Source organism: Carcharodon carcharias, chromosome 9 (assembly GCF_017639515.1).
Source record: "Carcharodon carcharias isolate sCarCar2 chromosome 9, sCarCar2.pri, whole genome shotgun sequence".
NCBI classification, from domain to species: domain Eukaryota; kingdom Metazoa; phylum Chordata; class Chondrichthyes; order Lamniformes; family Lamnidae; genus Carcharodon; species Carcharodon carcharias.
In genome coordinates, this window is record NC_054475.1 from 138,551,265 (window position 1) to 138,565,401 (window position 14,137).

The window sequence follows — 14,137 nt, forward strand, 5'->3', positions numbered from 1 at the left end:
TGCTCTGTGTTTTCTTTTGTTCCTTGCTTCTTGTTTGTGTTTTGGTTATATTTGAAGTTTTCTTGCTTGTCCGTGCCTCTGGGATCCTCAACATTTCTAATTTTTGATTGTCTTCCAAATGCTCAAGCATTTTTGAGTTACTGCTTGATGTGACCCCATTGAATACCATACAACTTCCTTGTTCTGAGAGATTACACATTGGATATAATCTTGAAGACAGTTTGGACCATGGCTCTTGAGCCATATGGTTTCTGAGTTTCTGCTTCAGTGATCAATTTGCTTGCTCTTTGCCCTTTCTCTAAGTTGATTCCATTTTTGTCTCTTCTGCCATTTCAAAAAAAGGGTTATGTGAATCTTAGAAAATGAAGTATAGGTATATACAACAGAGCGAGCAGTGATCAAAATTGTTCAGCATCTCTCTGACAGTTTCTGGTCCAGATTCTTATCTCAACAGTAGTGTTGAGGCAATCAGTAAGTAGCTTAGTGTCAGCAAAAGTTGCCTTCAGTGTATTTTTTTTCTTGCTCCTCAATAAAATTTACTTCTAGATGATAGAACGGTTGTGTTTTCAGTGATTATAACAGTGTTGACAATGTAGCTTTGTTATGGTTTGTCTTAACTTCTGTGAGAAATAGGCATAAGAGTAAATTTATTATATGTTTTAGAGCATATATCCTCACAGATTATGAATTTTGTGTAGCTTTGGATAGTTAATGATAGTAAGATCCACTCGTCATGAAATATAATGAGCTTATAAGATTATAAAACAATGAACAACAGTGACCTAAACCAAGCATTCTTGGCGTTTTAGCATGAATAGGGAAGATAGCTGTAATTTCTATCAATGGTGACGCTAAAAACAATTATCTATACAACTGGGCCAAACACAACTTCACAATCAAAGTATCACCTTTTGAACATGTATATATTAACTTATGGGCACTTCCTTTTCACTCGTTCATCACCAGCACTATGTCTGACTGTACAGCTTGACGTATTCATCGAGTCCATAAAGGCACGGATGGCAGGATTGTCACATGATGAGAGTTTGGGCCAACTATTCACTGGAGCTTAGAAGAATGAGAGGTGATCTCATTGAAGCGTATAAAATTCTGACAGAGATGGACAGGCTGGACGCAGGGATGATGTTTCCTCTGGCTGGGGGGGTCTAGAACAAGGGGTCACAATCTCAGGATACGGGGTAGGCCATTTAGGACTGAGCTGAGGAGAAACTTCTTCATTGAGGGTGGTGAACCTGTGAAATTCTCTACCACAGAAGGCTATGGAGGCCAAGTCACTGAACATATTTAACAAGGAAATAGATTTCAAGGGCAGAATTTTGCACTACACATGCAAGCGCCCACCCGAGCGTGAAACAATGCGTGATGACATCGGGTGAGCCTCCCAATGTCATCGCGCACTCGCGCAATACTTCATTTGGCGGGTGCATGCGAGAGTCGGAAGCGTGCCCGCCGACAATTAAGAGGCCTATTAAGGCCATTAATCAATTGACCAACCTATATTTTTTGCTGCCTGTCCAATGTTACGGTTAGCAGGCAGGCGAAACGCCCAGGCGGCCTTTGGATTTTTTAGAAAACCTCACCCACGGGTGGGATGACGTTTCCGACATTAATTTAAAAAAAAGTGTTTTGACGTAATTTTTATTATGTTTCTGTTCATGTGAGTGAGTCCTATGCCTTCAGGGAGCGTTCAGTGCGCGCTTCCCCGCGAATGCACAGACTATTGTGCCTGCACTCCTCCCACCCCCACCCCTGCAATGCTGACCTTCTTGACGTGCCATTCACAGTGGCTGGCCATTAATTGACCAGCCAGCATGAAATTGTGGTCGGGGCCGATCGCGGGCGGTGGGCCGTTTCCTGGCCACTCCCGGGCCTGCCCACCATGCCCGCCCGACGACCCGAAAATCCTGCCCCAAGCTCTAAAAGCATCAAGGGTTATGGCATTGAGATAGAAGGATCAGTCATGATCGTAATGAATGGCAGGGCCACTCGAAGGGCCAAATGGCCTATTCCTGCTTCTATGGCCAGAATTTTTCCGACAGCGAGTTGGGGGCAGGGCCCGCTCGCCGATGCGAAAATGACACAGGATGATTCAGGAAGGCAGGGGGACAGCGCGATCAGCTGTCCGCCCGCTGACCTGTCAATGGCCAATTGAGGCCATTGACAGGGTAGTTAACCCAATTAAAGGCCCTGCCCGTCCAACCTTAAGGCTGGATGAGGTTTCATGTCTGTTTTTAAAAAGTTTAATAAAGTTTTAGTCATATTTATTAACATGTCCCATCTCGTGTGACATTGTCACGAGGGGGACATTTTAATAATTTTTTTATTTTTCTATTTTTGATGTTTATAAAGCTTTCACAATCTCCCTGAGACAGCACTTAGTCTCAGGGAGATGTGCGCTCTTTGACAGTTGGGGAATCCCTCCCCCCCACCCCAATTGCACAGGAAGCGCATAGCACTTCCCACTGGGTGGGCCTTAATTGGCCCGCCCACTCAAAATGGCGGCAGGGCCTGCTTCGGCGGTGGTGATTGGTTGCCTGCCTGCCCGTCAAGGGCAAAATTCTGCCCTATGTTTCTATGGGGAGAATTTTTAGCTCGGTGGGCGGACGTGTGCCCGACTTGACCGAGCGTAAAATGACACATGATAACCTCAGCTATGTGCCTCAGGGAGATTTTCAAGCGCACCCATGCACAAAGTTCATGCTCGCCCTCCTTCCCCCACCCTCCACACAGGCAGCACTGAGCACTGTCACTCACGTTTCATGCTGGGCGGGCCCTAATCGCTGAGTAACCGGGCCTGAAATTGACAAACTAATAATAAGAACTAAGCTTCTGCACTTCTAAATCAAATAAAACAGCACGTCTTATTAAAAATGTCATGCTTAAAGTGAAAGGCATTAGTCATGGGGAGTGAAACACTTTTAGGCATTCAGTGTCTTCCAGGTTAAAACTCCTTCCTCTGTCACATCAGTATGTTTCAATGATAACTACATGAGCACTTGCTACTGGCACTGATGTGGTATTTTTCACACCAGCCTTACTGCTGCCTGGCTGAGTGAAATTACCAGATTGGTCCTGATTTAAGGGCACTTTTGTATTGGGCCCATGTCCTTTTTGGAACAGGATTGAGATTGCTGAAACTAAATTTACATAGGGCATTTACAGCCACTAGACAGGAGATTTTTACCCCATCAGTTAAAGCCGGAGTTACACTCAAATTTCCAAACCTTTATTGCAGAAAATGAACAGTTTACCCCGTGTTCCACCCTTATATCAGAAGTCCCACTGTCACATGGTACATTTCTATTTCAAACTCAAAAGATCTGAACATTCTTTGACAGGTTGCACAGGAAGAGATTGCTATCCCAGCCAGCTTTGTGAAGCTCAGTTACCTCAGCAGCCGTGCTCCGGGGTATAAATCACTCTTGAGGATTATCATGACTCATGCCTTTATTCCAACTGGACTAATCAAGGTTCATCTCATGATTGCTATTGAGGGACGGCTCTTTCAGAAATGGTTTCCTGCTGGACCTGACCTGGCTTACACTTTCACATGGAACAAAACAGATGTTTATGGCCAGAAGGTTTCTGGCCTCATTGAAGCAGAAGGTCTGTTATGTAGTTCAATATTTCTCAACGTTTGCTGTGAATTGTGCATGCAAAACAAAAAAGTAATTAATTTCTATCTGATAAAATACTCACTGGAAGTCTTTGGAAACTGCTGTGTGAATCTTGTTTTGTTGTGTGTTTTAGCACACACTCAAGGTCAAAAGTGATAAGATACTGTTGATTAGAATTTACTTGAATGAATACTTAAATTGGGCCGAGCGTCTTCTCAACCAAACTGTGCTTATTTTTTTCGTTCTCTGTGACAGGGCTTTGTGTGTGCTAAAATAATGTTAAGAAAATGTTTTTATTTCATGCAATATTTAGTCCCTGCCATTAATTTATTTTTATGATCTGACCTGCACAATAAATGCAAATTTCAGGACAAATGTTTCCCACTTTCTGAGAGCAGTCAATTGCTGCCTTGGAGCGATCATTAGCTTCTATTTTAGAGCTGCCTTTAAAATGTGCTTCAGCAGTAGCAGCCACTATTTTTACTCTTGTGAGAGGGAGGAAGGGTCAGGGATACTTAATAGGCAGGATCTTCCGGTCGGCGAGCGGGGGGCGGGGCCCGCTTGCCGATGTGTAAAATGACACGGGATGACGTCGGGTGGAACTCCCGACTTCACCCTGCGTCATTTCCATTTCAGATCGGCGGAGGCACAGCCGAGTCAGCCTATTGAGGCCATTGAAAAACTAATTAAGGTCAGTAATGGACCTGCTCGTCCAACCTTAAGGTCGGCGGGCAGGCCGAAAGCCCTGGGGGGATTCGGAAAAAGCACTAAACCTCATCCACAGGCGGGATGAGGTTTTATGAGGGTATCTGAATTTTTATTAAAGGTTTCAATAAAAGTTATGGACATGTCCCAACTCTTGTGACAGTGTCACATGAGGGGACATGTCAGGGAATTTTTTTTATCATTTGTATGACAAATTTAAATTCCGAGCCACTTAGCCTCAGGGAGATATGTGTACCATTTTGTGCGCAAGCGCGAAAGAACACCCTCTTGGCTGAGGGCATCACACCCCCCCCCCCCCCCCCCCCCCCCCACCCACACAGGAAGCGCATAGTGCTTCCAAACCGATGTCACGCTGTAATTGACCCGCCCACGTAAGATGGCGGCACGCCCGCTCACACCTGCTCCTGCACTCGGTGGGGGGGAAATGTTTCCATATGCCATTCTTTCCCTCTTTAATAAAGTTGTGTTTTAACATTTGGGACTTAGCTTACCATCCTGTTCTCCAAGTCACCTTAAAACCAGTGCTGCCATCCAGGTAGTAACCCCTTACTTCCATTGTGTGTATACTAGAAGTAACCAAGATGTGGCATCAGAATTATTCACCCATTATCCATTTTTAAAATATCTATTTTGAGTAAGAGATGATCAATCAAAACTAATACAATCCTTAGAAAGTCTTAGTTTGGACCCCTGGTCTGCACTGAATGAGTTGATGACAGTTGGGATAGTAGATGGGGATATCACAATTGACTCAAAAAGGAGGGGGAATTACTAAAAGTTCCCATTCCTGCCTCTGTTATCCTATGATCCCTGCTGGAAATGTGTGTTTGTGTGCACTGGGTGAGAAAATGATATGGGTTTTCCTGTCATTCACTCCATTGGCAAATAACGGGCTGATTTTCACTTCTTTGGCTCACCGGCCAAGGTACTGAAGAGCAAGCGATGCTTGTGGGGGCAGTACTCTATCAAAAAATCGATGCCATTTGAAAAAAACATTTCTTAAAATAAACCATGGTCCATCAATCCACATCAGAGATTTTATGTGCTCAAGACTGTGACTTGTACATTATGTAAATGTATCAGGACAACTGTCCATCTCCCAGGGTTTGATGAATTTATGATATAAAACCTTTCACATCACGCTCAAGTTTTTGCAGTCAAACTTTAGATATTTTTATTCACCAGTCATGCCATGAAATCTATGGTGCCATCATTTATAATGTTAAACACATCACATAATACATCAAAAACCTTGCACAGCTTATATTTATTTGATATAGTTTTAGTAAAGAGTGAAATTAAGTGAAATTACATAGTGCAAGTGTGAATGAATGATCCTCACCTCTAGAAATATAGGCATAATCCAACCATGAGTGAATCTGCTAGTGCCAGTGTTTGAATCTGTAATCTCAGCATGAAGAGATTTAAAATGTTCCTTTTTAATTGCTTCTCAGTTTCTGTGGGATATGAATATGAAACCTGCCCTGATTTGATACTGTGGGAGAAAAGGACAGCAATTCTACAGGGGTTTGAAAAGGATGCTTCCAATCTAGGTGGCTGGTCTTTGGACAAACATCATGTTCTAAACATACAAAGTGGTAAGTGTCTTCAATCTAATACAGATGCTAGATTCACAACAGACAATTAATTAGAATCTTCTTTGTCAATTTTTCAATAACATTAAAAGCAATAATATATCCCCCCCTAAGACCTGAGTTTAAATGCAACCTTAACAATGAGATGATGGTCTCTCCCTGCCCTATAAGCAGTGGGTTTGGGCAACCTCAAACCAGTTTCCAATGGGCATGGATCAAAAGCACAAATCTAACACTTCATTTGATTCCAAATGCCAGTTTCACTCAGAGAGACCACAGGATGACTGGCATAGGAAATAAATTTGGGAATTTTCTACTGGGTTCATGCTGAAGTGTATTGTTAATTGGTGGAGGGAGTTTTACTCTGCATTTAATAAGGTTGCATCTGACCTTGGCATACTTGGTGTTGGCGCTGAAGCCAAAAGGATCTATACCACTGTCTAAAAAAAAGGCGTCTAAGCTTCCAATACATCGGGCAGGAAGTGTGCACTCATTACAAGCTGGAAGTGTACCCCCAGCCATATTGGTATAGGTGAAAAATGGCTTCAGAGATTAACACATAAATCAGGACATTAGGCCCTTTTATTATATGAATACCTTATGCTTATTGGAGGCTCTCTGTTCAAAACTAGGTTGCCCTGAAGGCAGCTAGCCCAAACAGTGTAATGGGCTGTAAAGCATTTTGGGATGCCCTGAGGTTGTGATAGGCACTATATAAATGCAAGTCTTTCTTTCTTGCTGCTGCTTTTATCTCCCCTTGAAAAAGAAGTCAAGCAGTCTTACTAAAAACACACATTCTCATTTTTTAATAGTACAATTATTGACCCAGCTTGTCAAAGCCATTACTCAACCTTAAATCAGCTATCTTCTTTAAGCATTTGTTCCATGTACAAACATCCTTAAGGAGAAAAAGCTTGCTCCAATATCTAACCGTGCTAGGCATTTATGAATTTTGTATTTTTTCCTTTAACCGTACATTTATTGTCCACGTTAAATGACTTACTTACTTCAAGATTATCGGCGGGATTTTCCATACCCGCCTGCCGCTGCGATCTTCCGGTTCCGTCGCAAGTCAATGGACATCTGGCTGGGGCGCCGCCTCGCCCATGGCGGGTCCTGCCCACAACAGGGCCAGAAATTCCCAGCCATATCTATTTATCTTCCATTATTTTAAGGTTTTTCTTCTAATTCGATATTTTGCACTAATTCAGGTTCAAGCCTTCTGAATTGTAGAATTGCCGTAATATAAATAGACCTCCTTATTCGAGGGCTCAGTCATTTTTGGGTCAATTACCTTGCTTACTAAACATTTAGAATGGCTTCTTCTAATCAGACGTAGTCAACACAGTTTGGTAAATGCAGGTCATGCTTGACTAAATTAAATTATTGTTTCAGAGAAACCTTAGGCCCAGATTTTCGCCATGAAGAGATCCTTTCTGTCATGGCGACAGTTGTGGAAGTGGCCAAAAATCATAAGTTCCACCTCCAAACATGGCACTTCCTATTTTCTCAAGGATGGAAATGGGGGCGGGGCGCGTTTCACGCAAGCGCAGTTTATGGAGGCAGCTGGCCATTTAAATCATCAGCTGCCTCCACTGGTGGGATTTTGGTAGGCCAGGAGAATGAAACCTAAAGTGTAGATGATACCTGGTAAGGATAGATCTGAACTTTGTGGATTTGTTTGGATAGCCAGGGCACCCCATTTGGAGAGGTAAGGTACCCCTTAGGATCTGGTATCAGGACACCTTCGGGAGAGGTAAGATGCCCTTTGGAGGTCAAGTGCCCTTTGGGATGGGTCAGGTGCCTTTTGGAATTGTTAAAATTAGGCATAAATGTGCATAAAAAGTGCAACAGCGCATTACTGTCAAGCTCATTGGAACTGTTAACAGACCTGTCAAAACTGTCAGAAGCATCTGTCGAAGGAATCTGTCAAGCTTCAAGCCATTTAAAAGTCCTGCCCTTTAAATCTTTGAAAAAAAATGTCTGGAATGTTAAAAAAAAATGCTTGCTATTTTACTCTGTCTCCAATAAAAGGCTGATGGTTTCCATTGCTGTATTACTGCTGCATAACAGATTTCACAGCCATCCATTATCACAGTAGCCTGTCTGCCATTTCACAGTTTGACTGACAGCTACAGATGGTTATAGACTCTTTGATGTGGGACTATGAATTCCAATACTTGTTGTCAGAAGAGATTGTGCACTTGAATGAAATGTTTGTTGTTATAAGACGTTATTTAGTTGAAGGAAGGTGAATGAGAGTGTTTTTTCAATATGGTGAAGTCTGCAACAGACACTTAGGGGAGGATTTTCCCCTCGTCGGGCAGACGCTGTCAATTAACAGCCAGCCAGCGTGAATCATGCGCTGAAAAGCTCAGTGCCGCCTGAGCTGGGTGGGGGGGGGTGGTGGGAGGGGGTGGGGGGCGAGGGGTGTGAGAAGGGCGAGCACAGAAGTCAGCACAGGCGCGGGGGAGCTCACAGTAAAAGCCTCAGGGAGCTGAAGATTTCTAACATTTTAAATAAAGTTATTAAAATTAAGGTAAACATGTCCGCTCATGTGACTCTGTCACAGGAGCAGGGACATATTAAAAATGAAATTTAAAAAATGTTCTTTTATTTTTAATTAACATCAGAAACCTCATCCCGCCGTGGGTGAGATTTCCTCAAAGATCCAAAGACCACTTGGCCTTTTTGCCCACCCGCCAACCATAAGGTTGGATGGGCAGGGAAAAATTCAGTTTAATTAATTTATTCATGGGCTTAACAGCTCTCTTAATTGTCAGCAGGTGCACTGCTGACTCCCAAGTGTGCCCACCAGCCGAAATATCACACGAGTGCATGATGACATCGGGACACTTGCCCAACGTCATCGCACGTTATTCCACACTCGTGCGTGTCAGGCGCATGCCTGCTTTCCAAGCTGAAAATCCAGCCCTTAGAACTTTATTTCATAGAACTTTGTTGTATCTCATCTCTGCATGGGTCCTGAGGACCACCTATGATGGATATTAAGTGAGTTGGTATAGCAGGTGTGCAAGTGTAAGGGCAAAGGCTGGTAGGTGGGAGGCATGGGTTGGTATGAGTTGGCACAAAGTTGGCATAGGGCTATAAGGAGCCATGGGGGTGGGTGAAGTGACATAGGTTAGCTTGAAGGTTATGAGGGACCATTGGGGGTGGGGGGGGATGTGGATGGATGGGCACGGGTTGCCATAGAGGTTGTTAGGTGATATGGGGGTGGGTGAGGACATTGGTTGGCAAGGAGGGTATGAAGCATTTAGGAGTTAAAGGGCTGGTGAGGGAGATTGAGGTGGCATGCTTTGGCATAGATGGGGCATGGGGAGTGTGTGGGGAGGTAAGAGGCGATGAGGGGTGAGGGCCGGAGGGATGGTTCATGTTTTAAACCTTATTTTTAAACTTTGGACACAGTTCCAGAGCCCTGAGGCATACCCTCTGCCCAACCCACCTCCGCATCTGGCATTCTCCTCAGTCCTTCCCGAGTTACCCACCCCAACATCTAATCCTGCCTGTACCCCTCCCCCCACCCCCCCAAAACCTACCCTGGGCCAAAAGTCTGACGTGTTGGTGGCCATTTTTAAATGTCTGGTTTGTGTAGAAAAAGGAAATGTAGTGGATGTTGTATAAGTTTTTCAAAAGACATTTAATAGGTCCCTGTCATATTTCAATATTCTCTGATAATTATCCACACAGTGATTTGAAATTCTGAGTTTAGGTCTTTTTTAAAGTGAAGACGTATTATTGCAAGCTTGGAAATAAAAATGACCAGATACAAAGTGGTTAATAAGCTAATTAGAAGCTGTTTTTTTCCAGAAAATAATCAATAAGCAATCCATTAGCTCATCTAGGTAATCAGAAAAAAAGCATTTTACACTCATTTTATCAGAAAACCCTCTGATCTCTGTCTGTGAAGACAGAAATTAAAAAGTGAAAGAGGTTTCATAAGCTGCACAGGCAATCAGGCAGCAAAAGGCAAGCCGAGTAATAGAAATTTGACTTCAAGGAGATGAGATGCTGCCTTGACCTGTAAGGCAGTATACAGAGGAATTATTTGTTTACATTAAGTAACAAGTCCTACTGATGTGTGGTAGTCTGTTCATTATTTTTGTATCATTATGAGAAGATAAATTTTACCAATTCAACTACAAGGAGCTAATCATATAACTTACTTAAGGTGTGCATAGACCAGTTATATTATAAATGTGATCATAAAATGGAAATGAAAATAAAATGTATGAATTTAAAATTGAAGCTGGCTTAAATTTGCAAACCGTGGTCAAATTATTTCCCATTCTCTAACCCCACTTCACCTGAAGAATACACTTGGTCTTGACTTGCCAAGTGCATTGCCACAGGAGATCAATTAATAAATAAACTAGAAACTCATTCATGGCTTTCACAAAATAAGGAACAAAATAGTAAAATACAATTTAAAGAATTAGCAAAAGTCCTAGAATACTATTTAATAGAAATGTAGTTTTAATTAGTCAATCGTTGTAAATTTGCAACACTGATGTTAACCCCTACATTGTATGAACACACTTGTCCTGTTGTGCTGAGTGATTGTTTTCAAGTACAACATCAATCTACACAGGGCAGTTTGATTCAAACTGCAGTTATTGCAGCAATGTTACTAAATCACATTACTAAAATCCATTAGGATGTCAAAACACTGTAGCCAGCATGCAATATGGATAATAACACTCATAGGGAATGTGTAAGTGCTATTCAGCAATCTTATTAAATAGAAATGAAAATTAAAATCTGTTTATGTATCTAATACTGAAATGGGAGAGGTTAGCTTTCCATTAGATTTAAGCTCAGCTCTATCTCAATGCCATCTGGCTACTCAGAAGCCAGCTTTTCATGAAACTAACTGTTTCCAACCTACTATACACTGCACATTTTACTCCTGTCCACTTTATGCAATATTGCTACTCCCAAATATTCTCTCCTGCTGCTGGCTGGCCCAGGTCATTCCCACTTTGCCTTGATGCTGGCTGTCTGGGGCCAGTCTGATTGTTCCATGGTGCTGACTGGTACTGGTCCCAGTCTCTCCCAATACTTGGCTAGGACTACTCATTCCATCTCCTAGTGTTGGCTGCTTATATCTCATGCTGTACTCGTTTACCTGTTTGAACTTTATGGACATGGCACATTTTGTTGGGAGAATTATATGGTTAACATAGTATTGGGCTCAATGTTAAGATTCAAGCACATGGCACACAAGCAGGCTACATAATAATGTTTTGGTTGAAAACTTGAAGCAAATCTGGTTGCACAGTTTAGTTTTCTAAGTTGTTAAGTGCCTCTTCCCTCAGACAGAGCAGGACTTTCACCTACCTGTGAGAATGTGATTAATTTACTCAGGAGTCATGCAATTGTGAAAGCCTGCAGTTGACAACTTTTACCAGTAAAACTAATTAGCTTTTCTTCATTTTATTCCCTCCAGCATTTTCAGTTTTGCAATCTATTTAAAAATTCCATTATAATAAAATAAAACATCAGGATGAAAAACAGAATAGAAGAACAATTTTGCCTGACATTTTCTAATTAAACAAATGTCAGATTTCTAAGATCTTTCCAGTACTGAAGAATAAATGAGACTGAATCCCTTCAGATGCTTTTTGCTAGCTATATGTTAAAACTGACATTAACCTTATAATGTTATGCGTAATATTTAGTATGTCTCATATGGAATGTTGGGTGCTGTTATGAAAATTAAGAGAACAATCTTGCTGGTATCTGTGTTCTAAATTGCAGAAAATGCATTGATAGGTAAAGTCTGCTACAAACAGAGGACAGAACATTTTCCTATTTTGTGTTGTAACTAATCTGAACATAACTCATTTCTGGCATGGAAATAAACAGCCTGTATTCTTCAATTAAACTTTATATTCTAAGAAATCTCAATCCTTTTTGGATCTAAGCCCAATCAGTGGCAATTTAACACCTTTGTACTCATTTTAATTTAAGTCAGCAAATGAGTTTTGCAAATCATGTTAGTCCATGATTTACATTCAGATTCTGTTGCTAAGTGAAAATATAGGCTGAAAGTTCTCCAGTATTATTTGCCTTAAATATTTTGGCAAGATCTTTGCACTGTAGCATATTATTCCAATTGAAAATGCTCTTTATGATATTTGTACTACATGCTACAGAAAAAATTAAACTATTCTGTATATGCTGAAAAAGGAAAGAGAAAACTATTTGACAAAATTTGAATAGGCAATGTTTTTACTATAGTGAAGGGTTCAAATACAATAGGACAAAAGTTAAGAAACAGAAATTTGGGGATAAGACAGGAAGTCAAATAAAAAGTCTGTATTCGAGTAAGATTTATGGAATAAACTACTAAGAATACAGTGAAGGAGTAAATATAATTGGTACATTGGACGTGCTTATTGATAAAGTTGGTAAATGGAGATTTGGGGTTGTTACTGGTATCTCTCCCAGCTATTTCCTCCTCTCATTTTGTATTCAGGAATTCTGCACAAAGGAAATGGTGAAAACCAGTTTATATCCCAGCAACCACTTGTCATTACAAGCATCATGGGAAATGGTCGTCAACGGAGCGTTGCTTGTCCAAACTGCAACAGCCTGGCACATGACAATAAACTCTATGCACCAGTTGCTGTGGCATGCGGCCCAGATGGCAGTGTCTACATCGGGGACTTCAATTTTGTACGCCGGATCTTTCCATCTGGAAATGCCATAAATATTTTAGAATTGAGGTATGATGTGCTTGAGCTGATTTATATGTTAGAGTTTCAAACCTAAGGTTCAACTATTGCAAGCCTGACATTTTAAAGGGTTCCCTATCATCATGATGGTGAATGTATTACTAAGTGCAAATTCTATATATGTTGAATCTCCCAATAGATTTCATGAGATTCTTTTTAGCCCTGTGCATTTGAGGGCTCATGAAATTTCCAGTTGCAGCAAATAGCTTCTGTGTGAAGAATGGGTATGAGCGCTGCTTTGTCATTGTTTTATTAAAAATTGTTTTCTTCCCCCAATCATCCTAGAGTTTTCGCCAGTGCAGGTGTTGAAAAGTGCTGGCCGCGAGTAAGCAAAGCTGCCTCTTGTGGCATATTACTATAAGCAGCACCAACCTGTTTCCAATACCCATTGTTTGCCTTGTCGTAAAGGTGAGGTTGGAAATAATCTCTAAGGCCGGAATTTTCCACCCCCCACCCCCACCGCGGCAGGCTCCCCTACAGCAGGACCGGTGAGCCATTGAAATCTCCATTCACATCTGCGGGGACTGGAATATCCCACCGGCGGAAGGGGCTGGAAAAGTCTGGCCTAAGAGCTAGACTTCTATTTAGAAGTGAGGAGCATTTAAAATCACCAAGCTCTCCCTCTCAAACCTCAACAAAGTTAGATATATTAGATTACTGTCCCTCTTGTGGACCACTTTACAGTTTTTTCTCCTGGTCTCCGTCTTTCTTTTAAAAAAATGAAGGTGCACTGTTCCTTTCAGGGACTGCAATCTTCCCATTCCTCCTGTATTGTACAAAATGACTCCTGATGAAAGGGAAATTAAGCCAGCCCTTATTTTGACATACTGAATGTGTATTGTGTATATGCAGAGGGATAGGGTTAATGGAGTTTCAGATGTTACACGTGCATGTCGCATTTTTATTTTTCTAATTATTCCAAATTATTTTTGTTCAGTAATTTGCCCAACAACAAGCCAGTAACAAGCTGACCAACTTGTAATATTTAGGGCCGAAGAATAAAGCATGACCCTACTACAGCTGAAATTTCTATGCAACTTGGCTGCATTGTGTGGTTTTTTCCCTTCTGAATGCTGTAATTGATGATAGGCTATGATTGTGGAAGCAGCAGGAGTACACTGGTAGTTCTCCTACCACTTTCCATAGTTGAGCCGAGGTCGTGAATGCAAGTCGGCTGTTAACACTGTTGGTTGTTACAGTCATGCCCACTGACCTATTCACAGAATCAGTCAGTTTTTGAGCAACCCAATCATTGGAGATGTAATGTACAGAATGAGCTGAACAGATAGTTTCACTATAAAGGGGAAAATCAGACAATCTGCAGGAAGCCAGATTCCAGCGATCTCTTTAAGGACTGTTGGTTTGGCCAATTCACACGCAGTACCACAGATTTGGGGCCTGCGTTGGCTTATTGATGTTC

At 41.7% G+C, this 14,137-nt stretch overlaps 1 protein-coding gene across 1 annotated transcript in view; it reads left to right on the top strand.

Moving 5' to 3' along the window:
* Window positions 1–14,137, top strand: part of tenm1 (teneurin transmembrane protein 1) — an 873,954-nt gene that overhangs the window by 724,399 nt on the left and 135,418 nt on the right. Inside the window, exons 18-20 of the mRNA XM_041195427.1 lie at window positions 3,360–3,627; window positions 5,819–5,962; window positions 12,459–12,708. Coding sequence (XP_041051361.1) covers window positions 3,360–3,627; window positions 5,819–5,962; window positions 12,459–12,708 — 662 coding nt within the window. The remainder of the gene's footprint in view (window positions 1–3,359; window positions 3,628–5,818; window positions 5,963–12,458; window positions 12,709–14,137) is intronic.